This window comes from Aulonocara stuartgranti, assembly GCF_965226115.1.
Source record: "Aulonocara stuartgranti genome assembly, chromosome: 14".
NCBI lineage: Eukaryota > Metazoa > Chordata > Actinopteri > Cichliformes > Cichlidae > Aulonocara > Aulonocara stuartgranti.
The window spans coordinates 4,102,832-4,130,698 of NC_138950.1; the positions used below are offsets into that span (position 1 = coordinate 4,102,832).

Here is a 27,867-nt window from a genome sequence, read left to right on the forward strand (position 1 = left end):
TTTATGAAAACAAGAACCGGGTCAAAGGCTACAAAAAACTACTCCCTGGTATGCACCAATTACCTGCAACACTAACCTCACAGGGATGGCTTCTTTAAAATGTTGCTCTGTTCTGAAACTTTGAGTTGTCATTATTTTGACCAGTAACACTCAGCCAACGATGATTTCAGACCGCATAAAGATGGTAGCACCTGAGGCTCCTCAGATCAGATCTGATCATTAGTAATACGGTTTTATTGTAAATGCTAAACCTGAATAATATTGCGCCTGTTCGGTAAAAGTACATAATCTGAGGTCACTTGAAAATAACCAGCCTTGTATTGGTATATGCTGCGTTTAACTTCAAAATAATGACTTAAACGCTTCTTTTTTCCGATTGGTTCTTACTCAAGTTACAAGCTGATTGACAGCTGCCTGGGCCTATCATATCGCGTTATGTATTGAAAGTGGGCGTGGATACGCAAGCCTCGTTTTTCTTGACTTTTCCGTCCATTTCACTTCGTCGTCACTACCACCATCCTTTTTAACCGGGACAACATGGCTACTGCAGCTAACCGTTACTACAGCGAAGACGGCAGGGCAACGAAAAGACAGAAAACCGACGGAATGGCCACGGTACGTTGGTCTCAGGAAGAATGGGAATTAATTTAGCGTACAGTGTGAATATACGCAGCTCGGTAACTCATTTCTCGGTGCAGTTTGATTCATTCAGATGTGAGCTGGCAAAAATGTGTCACGACGCGCCGCAGGTTATTAAATCCATGCCCGGGAAGATAGTTGTCCAACAAAACTGGGCGTTTTACAATGTTTTTCCATTTAAACGCTGTGTAGTTTCGATTGCAGCTGCTCGGGATGTGTCTCTGGGCGTAAATAGTATTGTGCCCGTGCCTTGCCCTCTGAATGGAGCTGTCGGAGGGCGGTTTCTCCGCCTCGGCCTTGCCGTAGCTCGGCTTTGTTCTAGTGCCGGTAACGTTAGCAACGTGCTAGCTATTAGTCCCCCACGAAATAACCCGCTTTTTATTGTAGAGATCATTGACCATTAGTCCATACTTTGAGCAAGCCAATTATTATTATTATTATTATTATTTACGTTTATACAGAACTGTATAACTATGCAATTGAAAGCACGTTATTAGAACCGTGGGCCTGATTAGCACCCCTTCCCCCCCAACTGCTCAAAACTCAAACGGGATAGTGACCAGTATTCAGTCCGAGAAGGACGCACAGAAGTGCAACAAACTGGAAATCCTGAGTGTCTCACTGAGTAGCTTGTTGGTGTAGCTAGGTGTAATTTTATTAGACCATGTGGAAGAGAGCGTGTTACAGTATTAAAATATATTTTATCTTTTGTGGGACGGTTTAACACAAAAAAAAAAAACCCGCAAAAATGCACATATGGGAATTTACCTTCCACTCGCAATTATTTCTGCAGGATAAATTCGTTAAGCGTGTCAGAATCCTTAAATAGATGACCCGATGTCCGCAGGTTGCACAAGTAACTGGACATGTTTCGACTTTCCTTCATTGATTGTCAAATATTTTGGTGCCCAATAAAAGGAAAATTCCAAGTATTGTATTTCATTTTTTTTTAAATGCAGAATAATCCAGTTAATTTCTTGTCTTTCTTCTTCAAGGTAACTGCTGTTGTGATTTGGCGCTGTATAAATATAGTTCAATTTCTTGAAATCCTGAATTAAAGCTAAAAGTCTGAATAGAATCGCATCTCGATTGTTTTGTGGTCCTTATACAGTTGCATAATTACAAAGTCTCTCACTGTACGGATGCTCGTTATGAGCCAGGAAAAAAACCTTCATAAAGAAGAAGTCTACAGTTAGTTGTTTTTTTGTTTTGATTTTTAAATTGTGTTTTTAATAGGGATACGAAGATCCGCACAAGACCCTTCCATCCGTGGTGGTCCATGTCCGGGGGCTGGTGGATGGTGTTACAGAAGCTGACCTCGTGGAAGCCTTGCAAGAATTTGGAGCAATCAGGTAAAAACTTGGAATAAAGTTTTCCGCAAGCAGCAGCTGAGTGACTTTTAATGATTGCTTATAAACCAAACCCAACTCTGGCCTTCAACTACATAGAGAAATGCTGATCCCTTTAGACCCTCAGGTAGGGTCCTTAAGTCAGTGCTTATATCTGAAGATATTTGGAACAACCTCACCAAGGCTCGACGCTTCACGACTTCCTTCAGATTACTTCGTCAGATCCAACAGGATGGTTTTTACATGTCATTCATTTATCAGCTTTTAGTTTGTGTATTGTCTTAGTTTGGCATGCTTTGAAGATTTTTTTTTTTTAAGGTGCGATATAAATAAAGTTATCAACTCCCAGCTAATGTGTTCTGTTTGTCTTAGCTATGTGGTGGTGATGCCCAATAAGCGTCAGGCGCTGGTAGAGTACGAGGACATGAACGGATCATCCACAGCTGTGACTTATGCTGCAGACAACCAGGTATACATCGCCGGCCACCCAGCGTTCATCAACTACTCCACCAGCCAGAAGATATCCAGGCCCGGAGACTCTGATGACTCGAGAACCGTTAACAATGTTCTTCTGTTCACTATCATGAACCCCATCTACCCTATTACAACGGTGAGTGCAACGATTTGTGTCATTACTTTGCCTGGGACTGTTTTGTGTACCAGCTGACGGGTGTCCTTAAATGTCAGTGCTGTTGTTTTACCACAAACGGTTGTTAGTAGTTATGCACTGCAGGAAAAGTTTTAAAGTTGGCTGCCGCTCTGGTAGTTTGGAACAATGTCAGTTATGTGTCGGTGGCTGAAATAAAAGGGAAGCAGAGACCACAAATGCTACAACCCATACAAATACAGAGTGTCTTTGCCATTTGTTGGAATGTGCTGCTTTTCTCTGAAAATTGAGTGGCGGTACTGGCGATGTAACGGTAGAAAGACATCCCTGCTTAGATCATTCATGGACACCATACAGCCCCAGGCTTGTACCAGCCTGTAGACGTCCTGTCAGTGAAAGTGTATACACATACACAATAGGGGTGGGCGGTATAAACGGTATACGGTAGAAACCATATAAATTTGGCCAGAGATTTTGACTATACCACTCTACCGCGATAGCGCATGTTGATGGTGACATGAAGCTGCGCCCGTTTTGGTCGAAAGCATTGCAGCGGCTGCAAACAACCTCTGGAAATTATGCCGGGCGACAGTAATAGCAAAGAGACGAAGCACTTTTGGAATATGAGGAAAGCCAAAAACTGCGCTTCCTCCACTTCCCTACCTTTGATTCTTTAATGCCAAATTCTCTCACAGCTGCTCTATTCCCATGTAGTTGCAGTATATTAATGACTAACCTCGTATTGTGGATGGATTATCTCAGTTGTTCTCCTGACTGAAGTTTGGTCCATTTATAGCATCCTGCCATGCAATTGCATTTGTCCCCAACCACCAGAAACCCTCACGTTAACTTTTATCGAGTGGAAAAAGTTAGCGTTCATCCTTCAGCTTCACTGTGCTAATGTTATACATACATACATACATACATAAGGCACACTCTCGATTTTTGAGAAAATTAAAGGATTTTAAGTGTGCCTTATAGTGTGTAAAATACGTTATACAGAAGAAAAGAAAATATTGCGATATATATATCGTCACCACACATGCTTCAAATTATACCGTGATATGGATTTTAGGCCATAACCCCCAGCCCTAATACACAATGAGTAGCGTTATGTTAATCCACTTTATATGGTGCACCCTACTGAAGAAGTTCACATCCTCAGATTGACATATTTAATCAATTTTTAAAATTTAACATGGATCTTTTATATAGTTAATGACACACCAACAGCATCAGTAAGTTCTGAACGCCACCATTTGGGAATCGCTGCACTCCACCTAGCTTATGATTACAGTTGTAAACCTTTTGAATGGGAGTACACTCAGGAATTGACTTCACACCTGCTGGTTGCACTTTAATGCTGCTTTGGGTAATTGCACAGTTAGAATTTTGTAACTCAGATTCTCAGACTGTACAGAAGGTGGTGCTCAGATTGGGGGGAAATCTGGGAGTTTCAAGAAAACTGATTATTTAAAAAAAAAAATAACTAAATAGTATGAAACTTTTAAGGGGGGGTCAAAACTTGCATTAAGATTGTTTTGAATAACAAATCTAATCATAAAACGTGTTTTGTTTCATGTTCTCAGGACGTCCTCTACACTATCTGCAACAACTGTGGGCCGGTCCAGAGAATCGTTATCTTCAGGAAAAACGGCGTCCAGGCAATGGTTGAATATCCTTTCAAGTCCTCATTGGCTGCTATCTTATTTGTTAACTGTGAGAAACAAAGGAAAGCTGGTATCTTTATAAACATATAAGAAACAGGGTGGAGATCAGAAAAGTTTTTACAGTTGCTTAAAATTTACCCACAGTGCCTAACAGCATGTGGGGGTTTTTTTGTTTTGTTTTTTGTCTGCTGTCTTCTTTTTCATTCTTTAGTGGCATTTAAAAAGTCCAAATACACACCTTGTGCCCTTAACCATGCCATCACGTTTGACTCCGTTCAAAGTGCCCAGAGGGCCAAGGCGTCACTCAATGGAGCAGATATCTACTCTGGCTGCTGCACCCTGAAGATCGAGTATGCAAAGGTAACACCTGCAAATAAAATTCTTTGTTAGAAAGTGAATGTTTCTGAGTTAATGACATGTAATGAAAGCTAGTTATAAGTAAAACTGATTCTAGATAGTTTTTTAGCCAAAGCCACAGTAGATTGGAGGGAAAGAGCCACCGGTTTAGAACCCCGGTCCAGTCAGTTAAAATTTATTTTCATTTGACAGGTTAAAAGTCGGATTTGTTTATTCATATAATTTTTTTTTCTTCATTTTATTCCAGCCAACTCGTTTGAATGTGTTCAAGAATGACCAGGACACTTGGGACTACACAAACCCCAATCTGGGAGGCCCAGGTAAAACCTCAAGCAGCAGACACACACCCCCAGACATTTGCTTAGTGCTACATATGCTCTGTAGCTGAGAAGCCTGATACTGTTCAGCACCCTTACTGCCACTGTGGGGACTTGCAGCAAGCATGCTACTGGGCAGATGGAGGCAGCACTCTTCACTGATAATGCTACAACATGGATCCATTTTTTTTTTTTTTTTTTAAGTGTATGTGGCATATTTTGAAACAAACCAATGTGGCATTATGACTGAAGCGTTACTTTGGGTCTTTACATTTCTCTGGGTTTTCAGGTTCATTAAGTAAAAACAAAAAAAAGCAGAACTTGTAATTTTTTATTTTTTACAAACCAGCATATCGCTAAGTGGAGAGACTGGCAGGAACAGACAGAGAGAAAGATAACATAGCGAGGCTAATATTTTCTGTGGCATCTTGTTGTTCTGGTTTACTTGTGTACTTTACTTACTTGTGTACTTACGTGACCCTCCCTTCAGACTCTTAAGATGAGTAAATTGTGGTGCTTGTGACTGTAGATCCTGCTTCGGCACCTGTCTAACCTAGTTTGTGTTTCCCAGCAGCTCATTAAGTCAGTTCACCTCGGGCGGAAGTTACTGTCAGGAAGTAGTTTTCACTGTTTCAAGAATAGAGCAGCTTTCTTTTCCCCAAAGCAGTAGAGAGACTGTTTGCCTAATGCTGGGACAGCACATTAACAATATGTCCTCCTCCACAAAGAGTGATTTAAATAAATGGGTTGATTTTTCTAAAGTTGGGTGTCTTATAATAAATAATACTGCAAAACAACAAAATGCATAAAGGGTTAAAAACAGCCAGGCCAGTGATGGTGTATATATACCAGTCAGTTCACCTGCAAAGCGAACCCACCGTTAAACATTGTTTTTCTTTCTTTCTTTTCCTTGTAGCTGTTTTTACGTTAAAGGAAGTCTATAACATTACAGAAACAATAAGGCTGGGGAAAAAGCAGGGAGGTGGAGGCGTTTCTCTTGCTTGATTAAAACTAAATCTAATCTAAATTAGAGCTAATGCGCAATATTTGCTCCACTACTATTATTTTTAAAGCTCAAGTTGGTAATCATTTTGCAGTTTCAGACCAATAATATAAACAAATCTAGTATTCAGTCTTAAAGATTATGCTAGCTTCTTGTGTAAAGATGTTAAAATTACTTGGTTTGCAGGGACCAGTCTAATGCCTGAAATAGGCTTCAGCAGCAAATCTGCCTCAAAGCTTAACAGGAAATGGAAAATCCTTTTAACCTTACTTCGTAACCTGATGTGTGCGTCCTGATAAATGTAATGACTTGAATGGCATGGAAGGTAGAGGTGACAGGTTAGGACGTCTATTTCCCGCAGAAGTCTAAATCAAACTTGGACAGTTAAAGTGCGTTTTTGTTTTCTGCTGCAGAAAAGGTCGAAATGTCTTACAGCCTTTTCTTCACATTACAGCAGTGTGACTGACTGGAAGCAACAGTATTTACTCCTTTATACTGTTATTTGTATTTATTTTTTAAAAATTTAAATAAGACATTTTGATATTCTTCATGTAACTTAAAGTAGAGAAGATTAAGGTTTATTTTTCCCAGTCCCAGTTTTGAGACAGATGTCTGTATGGTCACACTGACTGAGCATTGGCTGCTCTATTATTTCTCATTAAATGTCCTCTTGAATCAGTTCAGTCACAGAGAAGCTAACCTGCTATGTGCACATTTTCTTTCTGCTGGCATTTGCTGTTCCTGCCCTTCTCATGGCACATTTTTGCAGGATTGTTTTTGGATATCTGTTAGTACTATTACTTTTTTTTTTTTTTCTCAAAGTGTGGTTAAACTTTGACTTTAAAGGTACTTTTTTGTACAACTGAAGTTGGTCTATGGTTGGGCTGTACTCTTGTGTAATGCCACTTGCTACCCCGAGGTACAGTGACTTAACCTAACCATTGTTAAACCAGGCGAACAGTTATTTACAATTGTACTTTTTAAAAAAAGCTTGGTTTTTTTTTTTCTAATTAAGGTTAAGCATCTGAAGTTTTTAAGTGTTGCCCTCCTGCCTGCAGAGGGCAATTACAAAAGGTACCTTTAAAGTCACTTAACTGAAAAACATGTGTTTGCCACCAAGACTAATGCTGGTCTTTCCCACTGTTTTTAATTACACCTTAAAATTTACATTTCGGTTGACAAAACATGTTTTTTTTGGGGGGGGGGGGGGTCGGTAGTCGGGTGTAAAAAGCCAAATGTGCTTCAGTTGAAGTTTGCTTCTGTATTTTATTACATTTAATTTTGGCTGAGAACAGAGGTGTTGGACCAGCATCAGTTGACTGGCTCTCTGTAATGGGTGACTTTCAAAAAAAACCAACTATGCACAGAAGCTTTGTGCAGATACACGCTGACATCAACACTCAGCGACCACCATCTCAAGCATCCACTTCTTCAGGGAGGACACTACCACTATCACACAGAGGGCCAAATGTCCTCTGAGATACCATCCATCCAACACGCCGATGTAGGACTGATACACCACTCAATCGTCATCTCTGCATTCTTGCACAAGATCCATGGAGACATTTGTAGAGTGTGGGGAGTTTTGGTACTGAGCTACACTCGGTCCCTCCCCTCCGTTTTCCCCCTTCTTCGTCACTTTGAGACACAAGCAGCTACAGTGCTCCCATTGTCTACACCAAACGAAGACTGACACCAGAGAAGACACAGCACCACCCACCCAGTCAGAAGCTAGTGACAGGCATCTTTCACCACAGCAGACGATGCATACTGATAACAATCAGTCAAGATCACATTTTTTTTAAAGCCTCGAGCTAAACTGCTCGTCACGCTTTGCGACACGAACGCAGCACACTGATGCCGTACCGACTGATCCACCTCACACCCTCGAATCAAGACATTTCCACTCACATTGGAGTCAACACAAGACAACTGATGAAGACAAGACACTGCTGACAACACCATCAGCACACTCAGAGTCCAGTCAGACCATCCACTGTGTCCCTCCCTCACATGGAGTTCAGCTTTTCTCTCTCGCTCTTTCTCCTCTTTCTCCCTCTGATTTTCTTACTACTTGCATCCCTGTTTAGCTTCTTTCTCCTTTTTTTTCTTTAAATATATTTAAGTCTCTAGAACCTGTGTAACACCTTCCATGTGATGCAGGTTTGGCAATTTGCGGCTAAGAGGAGCCAGCTTCCCCCCCACTGAAATGTGCTCTATGGCAGCTTCAAGTCCTACCTTTCCAAAACGCAACAAAAAGGATGGAAACGCCAACCAAGCTCCCCACCTACCAGTGGGCGTTTCAGCTTGCTAAACCAGGAAATCGATCCTGAGGTGGAGACTTGCCCCCCCCTCCCCAAAAAGAGGAAATGGATAAGAGTTTGGGATGAAATGAGTTGAGTGGAGAGTGGTGGAACTGCCGCAGCAAATGTCTTCCTCCCACTGTTTGTAAACTTGCAGTAAGTAAATCGAGACCTGTTCTCAAGGAACATAACTGCACAGCACCACATGACCCCAAAGCCCAGCTACCAACATCGCCACACAAGACAGACATGACTCCATTCTTTTTAAATTATTTTTTTCCTTCCCCTCACACAGGCTTAATCTCTCTTTCTGGAGGAGGCTGTGGTTCTGTTTTCTAATGTCAAACCTGCTCTCTGTATGTCTGTAAGCTGTGTTGTTGCTCCCTCTGTTGGCAGTTTACAGCCATCAGTAATCTCATCCATCTTCCCTGGAGCTGTGCTAGTTTCTTTGGGAAATAAATCATGTTTTAATCTGGAGTTTGGGTGTGAACTTAATGGGCTCGTGTCGGATGTGCTTGACAACAGATGGCATAAAAGATGGGCGTAGCTACCAACGCTGAAAAGTTTCTTCTAAATGGGCGGTAGGGGGCAAAAAGACTTGCAGCTGTGTAGACGTCTATGGAAAACTGGTCCTTAGCTCCATTCTGTGACCTCATTTAACACTTTCCTGATTGGTTTATGTTCTCACCGAGTAACGCATTAAGTTTACCAAATAAACTATGGACACAATAAGGTTTTCCAGGGTGTCCTATTGGCTATTTGCTTGTGAGTCACAAGTTGTTAGCCAAAGAGTGAGCGGTGCCCTTCGGGTTCTCTCGTTTCGTGTGGTTTCAGAACTCATCCTGAAACTTCCTAACAAGGCTTCGCAAACCAATGGTGGTTACGTCCTTCTTTTATTTAGTCTGTGTCTGTGACCAACCCTGCTAATTACAAAGCGGCACACACCTGGTAAAGCTAGGAGAGTCTAAATTTGTCACCTGCAAAGGTACCAAGCTTGCATTTCTTATAAAACTCTTCCCCACTGAGGACAGAAAGCCTTATCATTTACGAGTGGTCTTAATGCACTCTCCACACTTACCTCGGGTAACTTCACTTGAGTTAAGATGTAACCATGATTAACCTGGCTTCCCTTCTGATTGTGTATGATTATTGTGTACCTGTACAGATGGTGATGCAGATGGCAATGGGAGCAATGCAGGTGTGTGTGAGCGTACAAACTTTTTTTTTTTTTTTTTTTAATTTAGCCATTTGTCATACTTATCCAGACTGACTTTGTTTGATACCCTTACCCTCTTCACCTCTGAGATCATCAGCATCCACCTCACCCTTGCCATTTACTCCTGTTCCACTTTACATGCTAAGGGGTTTAGCATTGTGGATGTTTTTGAGTTAAAGGGGTTTTGGGGTTATTTCCTTAGACCCTAATGCTGTCTTTGTCATTCATTACACGTCCTTGCCCTCCCCCACCATTCCTTTACAATCACTCAAGACCAAAAGGGGCAGTTGCTGAGATGGTTGAGATGTTTGGAGTGTAATCTGTAATCTGAGCGGCTCTCGCAGGCCCGATGCATCTGGCCTGTGAGAGCCAGATGCATCAATCTTTAAATGCATGCGTTTCTCTTAAGTACTCTGATTAGTTTCTTTTTTTGTTTTTGTAATTGTTCCTCTGACAGATTATTTAGACGCTTTGGTGTGCACTCTGATGCATCTTTGGCATCAAAATGTCAGTTTACCATAATACATATTTTGTGCTCAAGCATCCCATTGTCATGTAGAGATTACAGTTCTGTTTCCAGACTTTTCTTGTTATATTTATCACCTTTTTTTTTTTTTTCTTTCTCTATTCTTTTCTTCTTTCCTTTTGTCTTCCTGTTCTTATAGACGATGTGAATGCCAACCCTAACAAGCGCCAGAGACAGCCTGCTCTGCTGGGCGACCACCCTCCAGAGTACGGTAAGGCTCTCACGCCCCTGGGGAACAAGAGAACCCACTGAAACACAACATGCAAAATGCTGAGCTAATCTCCTCTGTATGTGGATTAATCCTAGTCCCAGACTGAAAGAAGGATTCAGTCGAGATCTAGTTTAAGACTAGGTTTATTAGCCCTAAACTGGGGAAACTGAGGTTTAAACTTTAATAATCCAAACTATCTACATCCAATATGAGTCAACAGTCATTTTAAACTTGGTACGTTCAAGTTAAGACGATTGTGTAAATTGGGTCCTCCACACAGTGGCAGTGAGGTGGTGCTGTGTCCTATGTAATTGGCTCTACAGATTTCAGTATTTACCTCACCCTGCTTGATTACTGGGGTTATTTTCACGTTTTCTCACTTTCCTGATTTCTGCCTCGTTCTTCAGGAGGCGGTTACCATGGTTACGATGAAAGCTACGGATCCCCGCCCTACGAAGGTCGTCGTATGGGTCCACCAATGAGAGGGCGTGGAGGGAGAAGCTACGGTCCAGGCTACGGACCTCCTCCCCCTCCTCCTGGCGAGTACGGCGCACATGCTGATTCGCCGGTTGTCATGGTGTACGGGTTGGACCCTGTCAAGATGAATGCCGACCGCGTCTTCAACATCTTCTGTCTCTATGGGAACGTAGAGCGGGTCAGTGCCTGTTTTTTAGCTGCGAAGCTGATGGTTGAGCTGCTGCATTGTAAATCATCAATCATTGATTGTGTTTGGTGTATGTGAAAACATCCTTCATCTCCCTTGAGCTCAGTAAACACTTTCCTGTTTATACTGTGGGTTAAATCATGAGTTCTAAGTACTGTATTGATAATCATGGGTATGTTCACGCTCCCACAGTTGGTCAGAACTGTCCTGGTTTGAAAGAGCTAAGATGAAGGTGGGTCTTTTATAAAAGACATCAGTCTTTTATATCAGGCTATGGTCTTTATTTTAACGACATCGGTGGATGATGTCAGAGTTCGGAGCTGATGGATGTTTTCTTATTGTTTAGGACAGGGGTGTCAAACTCAAATACACAGTTGGCCAAATTTCAAAACTGGAACAAAGTGACGGGCTAACGTTAATATTTATTGAATGAATCTTTTCTTATGGACTCAAACACATTTTGCTGAAAAACTGAATATGGAACAAGCAAAGCTTAATACTAAACAATATTTAAATTAGCTGTATAATACCAGTAGGCCAGCTCTGATAGTAATTTGGTATGGCTTCGCGGGCCAAATGTAATTACGCTGCGGGCCAAATTTGGCCTGCGGGCCAGAGTTTGACACCTATGGTTTAGGACCAGAAGTCTTCAGCAGTCAGACCTCTGCTGACCATTAGAAAGAACACAGGTCTAATAAAAGATGATTTTGGTGCGTGTCTAAGTCCCTGGGATGTCGTGCCTGTGGGTCTTCATGTGTGCTGTAGTAATTAATATGAACTTACAAAACCCTGTAACTCTATATTATGACTTAAACCTAATATGGCACCTTTGAACAGTAAAACCTGAAGTGAGATTACTTAGGTGAACATTAAGTTAATGCAAACATTTAAAATAATGAACACAGGAAAATGTAAATCCTGCGTCGGACCAGCACAGGCTCATGATTTTAAATGGTAACTGGTACAGGTGCTGTGTCCAGATTTGCTGCTTAAACTTGCATAACGGTCTCAATCTTTTTATGCAGTTAATGTATATTCCTTCAGAAGTAAATGCACTGACATGAACATTTAACAATGACCCAGGAGGTGTCTCACATTTGTTTTTCTAACTCCTGTTTGGATATAAAAGCTCAGCGAGCAGGATGAAGTTACCAGCAAGCAAAATTTCACACTGAGAGTGAAACAAAGGAATGTAAGCAGGAAGTGTTATCATGGCTGAAACGGAGTCAATATTTTCCACCTCAACAATGCCACACTTGTGTTCCAGTTCATCAGCACGCACACAAGTCAAGAGAGCAAATTGATTCTGTGTTTAGGTCAAAGCGAAAGGCAAATAGCAGAGCACCAGTCAATCCTGTCTTTGAACCCTTCCAGGTGAAGTTCATGAAGAGTAAGCCCGGAGCAGCCATGGTGGAGATGGGAGACTGCTACGCTGTGGACCGTGCAATCACTCACCTCAACAACAACTTCCTGTTTGGACAGAAACTGAATGTGTGGTGAGTTAAACTTGAACAGTTTAATCTACAAGTGTCAGACTGATGAAATCGCTCCAGGACCATCTGAGCCCGAACAAAGCAGCTTCTAGTCACGCACAACAGTTTCACTCGCCCCAGTGTTAACTGATAGCCGTTTGCCCCGGATTCTCTAATCGATCATCTGGATAGCAGTTGGAGTTGAAAACATCTGACCAATCACAAACAAGAAGTCTACGGGCAGCAGAGTGGCTGATGTTAGTTTCACTTTAAAGACTTGAATCACACAAAGGCTGACACACTGTTTTAGTCCAAAGTAAAGGCTGTGGAAATGTCATCACAAAACATGGACACATCACCCACTGGTTTATGCCTGAGCTTCTGAAGCTGCTGAGTTTTGGAGACTTAAATAGTAAGAGCCATAAATGATTTTAAAAGGCTGATCCCCCTCCCCCCTCCTATTCCCTGCAGCGTATCCAAGCAGCAAGCCATCGTTCCTGGTCAATGCTACGAGCTGGAAGATGGCACAAGCAGCTTCAAGGAATTCCATGGCTCCAGGAACAACCGGTTCACCTCCCCAGAACAAGCAGCTAAAAACCGCATCCAGCACCCAAGCAACGTGCTGCACTTCTTCAACGCTCAGCCAGAAGCCACGCCGGAGATCTTCTCTCAGGTCTGAATCCTTGGGCTGCATGTGCACAGTTCCTCCTACAAACTGTGACTATCACAAGTGTTGCACCTGCAGACCCTAACGATGTTTGTCTTCTTACAGATTTGTGACGAGATCGGTGTCAAGGCTCCTGTTAATGTCAAAATGTTCACAGGAAAAAGTACGCTGCTTTACACCCGCCTCCTCTTGATGTGTATTTGAGTTATGCCAGTGAGCTTTAAGAAGACTGGCAGATGCACCGATAAATATTTAAAACGATGACTGAATCTGAATAAAATCTAACGTCTCATCACATTTCTGCATCTGTGCCCACCAGGCGGAGCAGCTCCCAGTGATCGCAGTGCTTCAGGTCTGTTAGAGTGGGAGTCGATCAACGATGCTATGGAAGCTCTGGCCATGATAAACCACTACCAAATGAAAAATCCAAGTAAGTTTTCAATGATGCTCTCAAGTATCCTTTTTTAAATTATACACAGTAAGCAGTTGTCAGGTTAAGAGTTAACTAACTCTAAGGAGCTGACCGTGCTTCACCTACACACTTGTTAAAGCACACATTCAGTTCATTTGGCTCATTGCAGGAATTTTGTATATGGTTTGTTTTTGTTTCTTTGGGTTGAGCTAACGCTGACTCTCTCCTCTCTCTGTAGCCGGTCCCTACCCGTACACCCTCAAACTGTGCTTCTCCACTGTTCAGCACGCCAACTGAGCGCTCTTTTGTATCGAGGAAGCTGAAGATTGGTCCTGCATTCCCATGTTCACGTGTACTTAGACCATAACTGCTTGCGACACACCACGGGGGAGAAACAGATTTTCAACAGTCATGTATTGTAACCTCTCACAATGCAGTTGTGATTCTGTGTATTTGATATATTAAGCTTAACTAATGCTAACAAGCATTTAAACTTTTGATATTTATCCCCCAGATGTGTGGCATCAACATGTTTTCACCCCAGCCCCTCAATTACTGCCGTTTTTGTTAGAAGCCTCAAGATGTCATTGGACGCTTATCTTCTGACATAACAGCTGTATTTGTAACCCTGAGAGTGAGAACAAGTTGGCATTAGAGTGTCAGTTTTTGTGTGTCTTCAATATTAAGTTGTCCTTTTTACTTTTTTGTATCATACAGGAACCTGACATAGAACATTTAAAAGATTGTTCTAAGCTCGGGTTGTTCAGTGGCAGTGGACAACATGGTTTTGTAAAAGCTGTCTTTTGCAACTTTTATCAAATTTTTTTTTTTTTGTTTTGTTATTTTAATTTGTCTGTTTAGGTCTGCGTCTTCGTGTCTGGTGCGCAGAGAATTTTGTTCTTACAAAATAAAAAACAAACTTGAATTCAAACTTTATTGTTCCATCATTCTGACTTCACCGTTCACTCTTCGGTGTCTTGAGTGTAAACGTGACCCTCATTTTTAATGCAGCTCAGAGTGGAGCGGTGTACTGCAGAAATGGATGAGCTTTAAGGTTAAACCAGGATAAAGTAGGTCATATAAAAGCCAACAGAATCAACAAGAATGAGAATATTCAATCAAAATCAGTTTTATTTGGCAACATAATTCTAAGTTGTCTCCATCAGGGAGCGAGTCAGACCCAGATCTTATTTGTAGCACTGGTTTTTATATAGATAACCTATTCTTGACAACGCACTTTATTGAAGTAGGCACCGCTCAATTATGAAGAAAAAGTCGCATTATTATATTTAGTAAGATACCGAGGCAGTATTCCTAGAATAACATTAAAATACCAAGAGGTAAGTAAAATACCTTGAAATGTGCATGAACAAAACTTAAACAGCACTAAGATATGCTTAAAAAAAAAAAAAAAAGATGCCAGTGATCCAGATCTGAGGAACACGAGGGAGTCTGTCACCTACACGTTGTGGTCATATAAGGCCGGACACTGTTCAGCATCAGAAGGAACTCGGGGCCCGCCACGCTAGCACAAGGTCAGATACCGAGTCTGAGGAATTCATCCTGGTGTTCTCTAGCTGGGCAGAAGGACATCTGCCCTCCGTCCACATGGAGTCTGTTTCTTTCCAACTGTCTGATGCTGCCCCGGCAACATCGCAGGCTGTGGGGAAGAGAAAACACACTTTATCCCACAAGCTGGTACATTCCAGCTCTACAGCAGCCAAAATAATGAAACGAAGGACCTTCACACAAAAACAGCTGTTCTGTGTAGCCTATTTAATTAAAAACCTTAAGGTAACAACTTATTTCATAGTGTATTCCTCATGTGTTTTATCAGAAGCACACTGTACTTTTAAGATTAGGCTTTGCACTTTCTATGCTTTGAAAGCTTATAGGGTTGGATCAGGTGACCCTGAATCCTCCCTTAGTTATGCTGCAATAGGCCAAGGCTGCTGGGGGCTTCCCATGATGGACCAAGTGTTTCTTTTTCACTCACCATCTGTTGTCTGGGTTTATAAATGTTCTCTTTCTCCCCTCCGATTTGCTATTGTCTTCTCACACCATCTCATCTGCCTCATCTCCACTTCCCATCCACCTTATCTGGAAATTGGCAAAGCATCCAGGCCAAACAGAAAGAAGACACTGCACGCAGATGTGCTTTGTTTTTCGTGTGGTAAGCCGGCTGGTTTGGACTCGGGTTTTGGGAGAGGACAAATAATATAACAAACCCTCAGGAAACTGAGGAGCCAGAAAAACCTGCAGAAAGGCAGACAAGACACAGAATCAATGACACACAAGAATCAAACAGCAGCAGAATCTCTCTTCTGTTCACTTTAATCTCTTTCGTGTTTCCACTTTAGCGCTGTCGGTGGATAGTGTGTTGCCTTAAATATCCAGCCTAAGTCAGACGAAGCTTTGGTTTCTTTCATTATGTCCAGTCAGAGGAAAGTCTCACAAGCCAGAAAGCTAGAAGGACGTTAGTTCAGTGCAACAACTCATTGAGCAGCCTTTAAATGAAGCTACTCTAAATAAATTATATGAATAAATAAATTATATGAATAACAACATGACATCTTGAAGCCGAGACATCAGTATCATATCTGAGACAAGTCAAATTAGTGCATCCTTAAAGCAGACAGTTCTGCGTTGTGATTGGTCCGGAGTCTACGGTCACTGTAGACAATTCTGCATTCATTCATACATTCATACATTCATTCATTCATTCAATGAGCCTTGTAGATATTTCAAAACCAGGCTTTCCTGTGCTGATAACGGTTTTGCTAGGGACACAAACTATTTGTTCTTTCCACAGTTTGTACAAGAAATATATCTGGCTACTTTAAGCATAAGAATGCAGTTGTGTAAAGGTAAACCTTTTACCAGAGAAGGATGTAAGATAAACAGCACACTGTTAAGGCCCTTTTACATAGAAAGTAGCACTTCGCTCTGAAACCCATCCTTTTCTACTTCTTGCGCCTACAGTCACGCCAAGATCAAACACACTATGAACAAAAACATGGAAAAGTTGATTCTATGCATGTCCGAGTTCAACGAACCCGAGAGGAAAGCACTGTTGAAACAACATAGTCTTCACTAGTAGGGATAGTGCCAAGGCGCTCTCACTGATTAGAGATGCATGTTTTGAAGTGACAGGGAGCAGGTGTATGTAGTCCACGTAGAGCAAGAACAAAAAAAGACATACAGGCAGCACACAGAGGCAAACGCAACACAAATTTTAGACTATTCACTTCAGCTAGCAGTCAGCGCAGTACATGCCACTGTTTGTCTTGTAAAGGACCTTTACAAGACAAACATGAAATAAAGACGAGTGCATAACAAAGATGCCGATTGATTCAGAGATACCGCTGCTTATTGAGAAAAAAAAGCACAAGCTTGTGCTTTTTTTCCTCTGTGAAGCAGAAATCCACTGGAAAGAGGTCATTACAGCAAGTAAGCCTCAACAACATGAGCAGGTCAGTTTTAATGAGCCTGATTTATCCTCCAAGTGTGAAATACTGCGAAGCAATCGTTTTACGACAACGTGGATGTTTCAGAAACGTACCAAAGAGTGCCAAAGCAGCCCTAACGGACAGCAATTTCCCCCCCAAAAAGTGCACACGTAAAACTGCGGTGTTAAGCGATGTGGTTGAAAAATTTGGGTCGCCTAACTTTTGTGCTGGTGCGCCTTAAAAAAAAAAAAAAAGTTAGGTGCACCAGTGCTGAATGTTACTTAATCTTAAACTCAAAAAGCCAGCCGAAAAACTTCCCTACATACGAGTCTGCCCATGACTACACCGCTGTCACACTGCCAGGTTCACGGTGCCCTGAGCAAGCTTGTGAAATTTTTAAATACAACAGGGATAAATGTGAGAAACACGGCCAAGATATTTATAGTGCTATTGAAGAGTATTAGCAAACTGGTGGCTTAAGAAATGAACTACACTATCTTGCTTTTGAGTGCGAACACCAAAGACTGGACTACATAAAGAATGTATGCCAAGAGAACCTGACAATGTAAAGTGGAGGAATATGCAAAATTTAATAATCCCCAACTCACAATCCTGTTTTTTGGTATGATACCAAGTTTGGTTAGTCCTCTCTGTTTTCTCTTAATCTAACTCCAAAACAAAGCTACACACAAACAACACGAGCAAAGGTTGTCACTGGCCCACAAATGACAGAGGTATTAATAACCCGGGATAGTTTCCTAGGCAACCACAGCCTGAATGCCCGCCTGCAAATGTCATCATTATAAAGAAATGCGCCAGAAGCGAATTGCTTTTTGTTCAGACACTCCTTAATGTGTAATTGCCACAACACTGCAGCACCAACTGGAAAAATACCGTCAGCCTTAATCTTGTTAAAATGACGTTAACGCCATAACCGCATTAATGTGACAAATCTCTGTTAGCGAGTTAGCGCGGATCGCCCCGTGCGTGGGGCTGCACGGCGTCGACGCGGTCAGCTCGTCATTTTAACAAGATTAACGCTGATAGCACTAAAAAAATACAAATTTTTTAAATTCACATGATTACCAACTACAACACTACTCTACCGACTCGCCTGCAGCATCAGTGTTGGCTGATGATTTATCAAACACTCTCTTTAGCTGCGCGCACACACACACACAGTCCAACAATGAAAGCCTCTGTAAGCACCATGGTCATTTCTTAGTTTTAGTGTTGATCAAATCTGCTAACACAAAGAGCTGGCTAAGCTGAACTTGTACGCCCCTCAGACTGGAACTTCTTACACTTTGGCTCCTTCCTTAGTTGTAGGTAGGTGGTTTTGAATATGGGTTTATTGGTGGAGATGCCTTTACTGAAGTTATTAAATCAGTCCACAAAAAATTATTGCAAAATACTGAACACTGTTTTTTTAACAATTGTAATTGTTTTGTGGCTGTTTTTTTGGTCAGGTTACCGTTTTTATGGTAAAAATACCGGGGTTGGAGAGGCTGTAAAGAACAGTACCTACAGGGCGTTGGTAAACGTTTGTCAATCTGATATAGTAAAACCTTATGAGTGTTAGATTAGTGCACTTTCAGCTATGTAAGCAAAAATAGTGTTCAAGTCACAATAAATAAAATAATAAAAATGCAAATTTTAATCTGCAAAATCAAAGATGAGAGGATATTTATTTTTATCCATGTGTTGATTTTTAATCAATACAGAACACAGAATGAGCAAATTCCTTCAGTAATAAAAGTTCCGAGACAAAGAGCAGACCAACTTGCAAAGCTCTGTCTTCCTTTAGTGGAGAACAGGGAGAACTACAAATTGCACTCAACAAATGAGCCACAGCAGCCAGTCCTGACATCACTCACATCTCCCTGAGATACTCAATAAGAAGCAAATCTCTGAATCTGACTGAGTAACTGAGTTTAGGGGTCTGTTTTCTTTGAACATGTGATCAGGGGAGAGCGCGAACGCAGTCCCCCACTACCAGAAATTATGCAGTCGAGATTCCCACATTTGGGGAATTCGCAGGGGTCAGCACAACCGGAGTGCAATGGCTGAGCCTCGCCCTGGGTGAACCACCTTCTTGATCATGGTATCTCCCCTGCCAGGTAAGTATGAGTTGTTCACCTCACACATGGGGGACTCTTTCACACACAAACCCTGCACACTCACGGTGCTCACAATCTCACAATCAACACAAACACAGCCTGCAGGAGGCTGGGACTACACACTATTTATATACACAGGAAGGAGCTTCCAACAGAGCCACATCAGGTTATTTAGTTTAAAATATACGGGGAGTCTTTCCCATCATGCATTGCTGCATCTGCACAACAAAAGCTAATTGAAAGATCACAATAGTTAATCAATTTAACCTCCTTAAATTCACCAACAAACAGGAAGTTCAAGTAACTCCAAGTTAAATCAAACTGCAGCTGAAAACTGTTTGATTCACGTCTGATGTTTAGAAAAAAGGAAAAAACGCATAAAGCGCACACGTTTTCTGCTAACAGCACAACCACTTCCTGTTCCTTTGTTATGTGCTGCTGAACAGTTCACTCTCCTCCTGCTGCTGCCCCCTACTGTCCCGGAGCAGGAACAACACTGTTTATTGCACACACATATTCTAAGAGCTTCCTTGTGTGTAAACAACAGAAAAGAAGGAATAAGATGAGTTTCTGTCATAATCAGACTTAGGGCTGCCACAAACAATTATTTTGATAGTCGACTGGTCACCGATTATTTTTGCGATTAGTTGACTAATCAGATCATCATCCATTGGACGTAAAACGTACAGCTTATTGCACCAGCAGCATCTGCTCTTATATAACTATCATTAGCTTACAGCTTTAAGTGTTTAAGGTGCTAACTAAAAATAAAGACAAGATGATAGTTTATTACATTTGCAGATTGTTTCGGTGAAGTTTAATAAACTCCTTGCTTTCTAAAATATAACAGGACACCGGAGTAAATTCTCGAGCATCTCACACTTCTGATAATCAGCTGTCTGCTTGACGTTTATTCAGCTGTGTAAAAACTATAACTTTGATCTCAGCCAAACCGATTTACTCAGGAACAAATAAAATACTAAAAAAAAAGCCAAACAATAACATTTTTAATTTATCTAAGTGACTTATATATGTTTAACCTGAGTAGTGAAAGACGTCGGTGGGTTTGAAAACGATTTGCCGGGAGTCCGGTGTTCTCACGGCTCTAGTGAGCCTAGCCCCCGCCTAGCTAACGAGCTAGTGGGTAACAGACGTCTCCGAAAACATCGGAGCGCTTTTGAAAACATGTGGTGTCTTGATAAACTGAGCAGATATTTGAAGTTTACACAGCTACATTCTCACCTGAAAATATGTTAAACGTTTATTTTGTGACTCAGAAAGAATAATAAGAGTAATATTAACACTAACTAGCTGCCGCCATTGTTGGAAACTGAGCTGGGCCGCGCTATGAATTCTGGGACACAGCTACTTCTTCTTCGGGGTTTAACGACATCTGGCATGCTTGTACATGCAGTGCTGCCATCTTCTGTTTCAGTCCGTTATTACACTCTTAAATCCTGCTACTTATTCCTGCGTCTTTTATGATCTTAGAAAGCTTCAAACGATTTTGATAGTGGACGTAATCGTGACTAGTGGACTAATCGTGGCAGCCCTATTGGCAACACTGCTGGGGAGTAAACTGGAATTAAACGAAACAGAAGCAGAGACCATCTGCACATGCACGGTACAGAGGTAGGGGGATCGGGTAGATCTGATCCCCTGAACTGTGACTGTTGTTCTTTTTCGTTTTTTTTGTCTACATTATATTGAAATGTTTCATTACTGCAAACATTTTAAGAGATACTTATCATTGCTAACATCTTAACAGATACTCTGACCGTAACTATCGTAAAATGCTTTGAGCGGAAGTAGTGGCCTTTCGCACATGCGTTGTACGGATCGGGTAGTGACAAGCACAAAGTGTGAACACTTCCCTCCAGTCCAGAGACAAACCACACACCACCTAACAGAACTCTATCAGCCTCTAGTGGAGATTAGTGGGAACTTTATACTGTGGGAAGATTATACTGAACAACAGAAAGTCCTGTTTACTGTAGTACTTTACTACAAAGTCTTCATTCATTCAGTAACCTTTTCTCTAATAACAGAGCTTTCAGAGACTTGATAAACACCATCTGTTTCTGTTATTTCCTTTGAACATGTGATCAGGGGAGAGCGCGAACGCAGTCCCCCACTACCAGAAATTATGCAGTCGAGATTCCCACATTTGGGGAATTCGCAGGGGTCAGCACAACCGGAGTGCAATGGCTGAGCCTCGCCCTGGGTGAACCACCTTCTTGATCATGGTATCTCCCCTGCCAGGTAAGTATGAGTTGTTCACCTCACACATGGGGGACTCTTTCACACACAAACCCTGCACACTCACGGTGCTCACAATCTCACAATCAACACAAACACAGCCTGCAGGAGGCTGGGACTACACACTATTTATATACACAGGAAGGAGCTTCCAACAGAGCCACATCAGGTTATTGAGTTTAAACTATACGGGGAGTCTTCCCCATCATGCATTGCTGCATCTGCACAACAAAAGCTAACTGAAAGATCAACATTTTTCATCCATTTAACCTCCTTAAATCCACCAACAAACCAACAGGAAGTTCAAGTAACTCCAAGTTAAATCAAACTGCAGCTGAAAACTGTTTGATTCACGTCTGATGTTTAGAAAAAAGGAAAAAACGCATAAAGCGCACACGTTTTCTGCTAACAGCACAACCACTTCCTGTTCCTTTGTTATGTGCTGCTGAACAGTTCACTCTCCTCCTGCTGCTGCCCCCTACTGTCCCGGAGCAGGAACAACACTGTTTATTGCACACACATATTCTAAGAGCTTCCTTGTGTGTAAACAACAGCAAAGAAGGAATAAGATGAGTTTCTGTCATGATCAGACTGAACATCCACTCTGTGATCACATTACACTACCTGCAAAGCTCATTTCAGCCTTGTAGAAACATCTGCACAGATTAGAGGATGGTGGCATGTAAGGCTACCAGTGGCATGAAGTCGTATATGAGGGACAAGCCCACAAAGTGTGAATACAAACGGTTTGTTCAAGCTGATTGGGCACCGGCTCACATGTGACAGTTTTTTGTGTACACAGGAAAGAGTGAGGTCAACATAAGTTATGGTCTGAGCTGCTCGTCTGTCATAGATCTTTAAACCATTTTCTTTGCTCGGTGGTGGCTACACTTTGGCTAACTGTTCTACCAGCCCTGCCCTCTTCCACAATCTGCATAACACACATGCTGGCTGCTGTGGAACCATTAGAGGAAAGAAAAGGGAAAAACCAGGCTGTCTTTCTGCACATGGACAAAAATGACTTTCCTAACACGACTGAGATGGACGAGCTGCCCTGGATTAGAAAAGAAGCTGCTGTTTGTTAAGTGGATGAACACTCGGGAGGTGACAGTGTGCTCCACAGTGCACAAAGGACTTCAGTGAAAAGACTGTGCAGCACAAAGCTTTCACTAACATCTTCCTCAAATAACACAACAACGGAGACTTCTAAGGCTTAATAAACGCAGGACACTGCCGCAGTATCTGCTTCCTCTGTTTTCTTTGAACATGTGATCAGGGGAGAGCGCGAACGCAGTCCCCCACTACCAGAAATTATGCAGTCGAGATTCCCACATTTGGGGAATTCGCAGGGGTCAGCACAACCGGAGTGCAATGGCTGAGCCTCGCCCTGGGTGAACCACCTTCTTGATCATGGTATCTCCCCTGCCAGGTAAGTATGAGTTGTTCACCTCACACATGGGGGACTCTTTCACACACAAACCCTGCACACTCACGGTGCTCACAATCTCACAATCAACACAAACACAGCCTGCAGGAGGCTGGGACTACACACTATTTATATACACAGGAAGGAGCTTCCAACAGAGCCACATCAGGTTATTTCGTTTAAAATATACAGGGAGTCTTTCCCATCATGCATTGCTGCATCTGCACAACAAAAGCTAATTGAAAGATCACAATAGTTAATCAATTTAACCTCCTTAAATCCACCAACAAACCAACAGGAAGTTCAAGTAACTCCAAGTTAAATCAAACTGCAGCTGAAAACTGTTTGATTCACGTCTGATGTTTAGAAAAAAGGAAAAAACGCATAAAGCGCACACGTTTTCTGCTAACAGCACAACCACTTCCTGTTCCTTTGTTATGTGCTGCTGAACAGTTCACTCTGCTCCTGCTGCTGCCCCCTACTGTCCCGGAGTAGGAACACTCACTTTAATGATTTCAAACTACATTCTGCAGCTTCAGACTCCTCTCAATATTTGACTCTCATTGTTTGACTCAATAGGTCAAACAAAAGTATTTGAACCTGTCACTGCTTTTATTGGAGATTCATTCACATCTGTCTGCATTCAATTTCTAATTGCTCTTGGCTGACGCTCGCTCTTGCCATCTGATTACTCAATGCGATTCCATTTTTAAAAGTCTGCAGCCAGTCACATACTTTGGGCATTTCCTCTCTGGTTGTAAGTTTGCCGTACCCTGAATGTTCACCTTGACCAGTGATAACAGTGAGAAAGACAAGATCGACTGACCTATCAGAAAACACAGATTAAGGACGAGTCCACCGCATGAGCTCCCTGCAGCTCACAGGGACCAAGAACAAATGCTGCAGCTGGAGTTGAGTTTAGGCCCTTCTGCACATAACAAAGCCTGGACTGCCATGACTGCAGAAGTATGCTTCTCCTTCTTAGAGAGGACATCCCAGCCAGTGGAAGAGAAGTATGTGGTACACCTGAACTAACAAATATAAATGTCATGCTTGGTGAAATACACGACAGCTGCAGAGAAAAACAAATGGCACCAAATGGTCAAGATGAGATGCTGCTATCAGCCAGATATCTGGAACTACATCGGACATTCTGCAGAGCAGCATTCCTGTCCACTTTTGCAGTGACAGGAAACAAGACGATGAGGGGGTGATAGCTGGATCAATATTTCCTACTATTCTCCCTCGTCTCACAGGCGACCCTCAGTAACTGTCCAGATCCAAAATCAAATACAAAACCTATTACAGAAGAGCCGAAGCCTTTTCTTACTTTAAATGTTACTTCAATGCATGCATTTTGCAAGAATTACACTTCTTACAGCGAAATAGGGCTGCAGCGATTCATCAAGTATTTTGAAAAATTGGATTATAAACAATCCTCAACACAGTCTTTGCTTCGCTGCTTCATTTAATGCCCAGCTCTGTAGCCTGCCGATGTGTTCAAGGATGTAAACGCGTGCATTTCACATGCATTTGCGACTAAAAGCAGACCTGCGATACAAAGGGATTTAGGAGCAGCGTGTGAATAAAAAGTCTGACAATATTAAGCAAACACAGGGCCCAGTTTTGAAAAGAAGCACTGACATCACCACAGCAACAGTGACGTTACGTTGGACACTAAATCATTATTAATATTAATTAATGTCTACACCATCATAACATCTTGTTTGCAGCAGCATAAAAACTTTGCATCAAAGGCAAACTTCAGACTGCTGATATACTCGCATCGCTGCATTGCAGGCACCACATTCTCCTTTAAAGGCTTACAGACAGAAATTCACTGCACACTTAAACAAGCAGACGCATGAACAAAAATCACAAAGCCTTCCACGAAGACAGTAAAGATTCATTTTTTATATCTTATTTTAGATTGCATATTTATCTTACTTTATTTGGCTTTGACTTTACTTGAGCGCATTTATATATTTTGGCAGCTAAGAAAATATTTTCTTTAAAAAATTACAATTTCAGATGTCACGTAAATACAAAAGGTTTGGGGGTCTTTTTAGAAAAATGAAACAGATGATGGGTAAAAAAAAAAACATCAATAGATCAATCTATTACCAAAATAACCCAATAGATGCAGCTGATATAGTCATAGTCAGATTACCAAGGAATGAGCCAACTTTAAGAGAAAAGCGCTTTGGATAATAAACATATACATAAAGACCAAACCCACAGCCCACAGAGAGCTGCTGGGTGACACAGCCACTTATTTCATGAACAACAGAACAGTTTTCATAGCAAGAGATTGTTATACGTCACTGGACACAGGCAGACACGTACTAGGGTCTAACATTTTCTCTCTCAGGCACATTCAGTGAAACACATAAAGACGACCCAGGTTCTACTTGAGAAAATAATAGAGGGTTAAGAAGCAGACTGGACTACTGTAAATAAGACATTTAGTCTCACTGGAACTAGCTGTATAAATGAAGGTTAAATAAAATAAAAATATTTACTGCAAGAAAAATAAAAATATTATCCACCAGCACTGCACCTTTTTCTTCTCTAATCAGAATACTTTAATAATCCTTAAGGAAATTGTGTGGGTTACAGTTGCTCCAGGAGGATAACAGTAACAGACTGAACTAATTAAATAATATAATATATTACAAAGCCTACAAAATATGAGAAATAGCTCTAAATCACAAGCTGCTTTCTGTTTCTACTGAAATAAATGTGCCAATATATAGAAACGGATATTGGAAAATGATCAATAGAAGACTTAAAGACAATAAATGTAGATGTGGTTTTGTTTCCCACTGTAGATGGATAAATAAACAATTTTCCACGAACTGCAGACAATTTGTTTCCTTGCCAGCTTTAGTCAGGCATTGGAAAATCTCATTAAATACATTTTTTTAAAATCTACCAAGATACAATTTTTTTGTGTGCTGCTTTGTCTGCAGCAACTATGTGTTTGCATCATTGTTGTGTTGCAACTTAATATAATAATTTGGAATCTAACATTCCAAATTGGTAATCAGCAACAAGAAACCATAAGGGGTCATTTATTCTGGTGCTGTGACCACCTGGACAAACTTTCAATATTTTTCCACATGTTTAGGGGGGTGCACCGTTCCTGGAGATACTGCAATACCAGGTCGATGCGTGGAGTGGACGGAGCAAGCCCCTATTCCATCTCCCTGTTCCAAAAATCAATTTAATATATGGTCCCCGGGTAGGGGACGTATCAGATATTAAACTGATAAGAACAGATACTACACTTGATCTTAGCCAAAAGGCCGAGAAGCGATGCCGGGAATATGTCGGAGCAGACGGAGTCACTCCCCGCACAGTCTCCCTCACTGACGGTTCGGAAAAATTTCAAGACATATTTCAAGACATAAAACGGTAGCCATAAGGTCATCAGATTAGGTATAACCAGTGTTATGTTGAATCCGGTTTTATTTATGTCTACTGACGTTCGCAAATAAATAATATCTTGCCTTCCGGTACACGTGGTACGCGTCACTCCAATGGGAAACGAAAGCGCAAAACAAGAAATAAACTGCATTTTTAAGCACATTAACGCCGCAACCTAGACCCAATACGCCAAGTGAGTGTTATTTTAACTTAACAAAACGGAACAAGCCCATCTGCTTATGTAAATTATTGTTTTAATGATTCAAGTTAGAATACATATATTACGGCGCTTCACTAGCGGCCTCTGGTGGCGCGGAGGGTTAATTGCACTCTTCATGCCCCAAATCAAAACCCAGCAAAGAAATTTGCAGGTTAAAGCAGCAGGTGACGGCGAATAGGTCTGACTACAGATAAAGGGTAAACTCCGGTCACTTTTTTTTACGTGTACAGTTTGTAAAATAAGGCAGAGTGAATTAACAAATAACACGAGCACAGACCCTCCATAAAAGTGTCCACAGATTTAACAAAAACACATGTTAGGGTTAAATTAACTTTATCTCAACTCCTCCACTCTCACACAGCTGTGTCAAATCAAACTGACAACTTATAAAAGCGTCCACTCAGTTTGTGACTGCTACAATGCACGTGAGCACGGGCACTGTAGTACACGTGGAAGCGACATGGCGAAATCGCTGAGAAAGGTGATTAGGGGACGAAAAAAAAAACAAAGTAATAATAAGTAAATATGCCTTTAGCGCACTTGGAGCAATTTCATGCGGGGACACGTATTAATTCACCAAAAACACAAAAATTTGAAGTTTTATTACAAACTCAGAACGGCTTAATTTAGGCACGCTAGCTCGCTATTTTAGCTAATCCCCACATTCGTGCTGCGTCACAAAGAAATTTGGTCGAAGACAAGAAATGCACGACCATAATTTACCGCTTGGTAACTTTTATCAGAACATAACAGCAACGTCGGATTAGATAAACAAAATGCCACTTAGTAAAAATGAACTTACCAGAAGTCACCCTCAGAGCTTCAAGGGTTTCTCATGTGCAAAAGCGCGAGCGCGTGAAGTTCGAACATGCGCAGAGGTCGTGAGCTTGGACGCTAGTAACCGGAACTTTTTGTTTTTAATTAATAAATCAATTAACGGACATGCGAAAATACAAAAATTAATTGTAGACACAGAAAATAATAAAAAATAAATAAATAAAATGAAAAAATAATTAATGATAGTCTTTGCCACGGAAATAAAAAGGGTCACACTTACAAAAATTGAGTAAAGAAAGACTCCTACAGCTGGCGGTTACACTCCTTCAACCATCAGTTTACGAATGGTTTCATTTTAACACGTACGAATTTATGTGTCTTAAATTTATTTCACATTAAAACAAAGTCATGCTCTAAATTTGATTAGTCACGTGCTCTTTAAGTTTAACATTTATTTTTTGTATGTTATGCACGGCTCTTATTTTACAATCAGTATTATTTTTATTTATTATAGTGATTACTGTTGTTGCTGGAGGTACTGTTATTATAATTATCAGTAACATTAGTTGTTCTAGTATTAGTATTAATATTAACAAAGTATATCTGATCTGATCTTTTTATTTTAATTCAGATTTCTTGTCTTGTAGTGAGCTGCAAATATTGTTCGAGGCAGACTGCAGTAATTCACAAAAACAAATACATTATTCCCACACAATACACAGTCACTCACATCCAAGTAAGACCTTATTATATCTCATTTAGGATTTTGAAGCT

At 41.3% G+C, this 27,867-nt stretch overlaps 1 protein-coding gene and 1 long non-coding RNA gene across 4 annotated transcripts; one reads left to right on the plus strand and one right to left on the minus strand.

Moving 5' to 3' along the window:
- Positions 1-482: 482 nt before the first annotated feature.
- On the plus strand, positions 483-14,344 carry LOC309687842 (heterogeneous nuclear ribonucleoprotein L-like). Of its 3 annotated transcripts, XM_082503070.1 has the most exons (14): positions 483-615; positions 1,876-1,991; positions 2,361-2,598; positions 4,185-4,270; positions 4,529-4,625; positions 4,870-4,942; positions 9,411-9,443; positions 10,127-10,198; positions 10,606-10,853; positions 12,237-12,358; positions 12,806-13,007; positions 13,107-13,164; positions 13,321-13,431; positions 13,652-14,344. In XM_082503070.1, the coding sequence occupies exons 1-14, from the start codon at positions 538-540 to the stop codon at positions 13,708-13,710; spliced, it is 1,593 nt and encodes a 530-aa protein (XP_082359196.1). In that variant the 5' UTR covers positions 483-537; the 3' UTR covers positions 13,711-14,344. The 3 variants fall into 3 exon arrangements, with proteins under 3 accessions (XP_082359196.1, XP_082359197.1, XP_082359198.1); XM_082503071.1 differs by lacking the exon at positions 9,411-9,443; XM_082503072.1 differs by lacking the exons at positions 9,411-9,443; positions 10,127-10,198.
- A 182-nt stretch (positions 14,345-14,526) lies between these two features.
- On the minus strand, positions 14,527-27,418 carry LOC309687855. The gene is made up of 3 exons (XR_014270876.1): positions 27,119-27,418; positions 15,410-15,669; positions 14,527-15,073 (listed from the first exon to the last, which is right to left on the minus strand). It is a non-coding gene; the product is annotated as an uncharacterized lncRNA (long non-coding RNA).
- Positions 27,419-27,867: the final 449 nt, after the last annotated feature.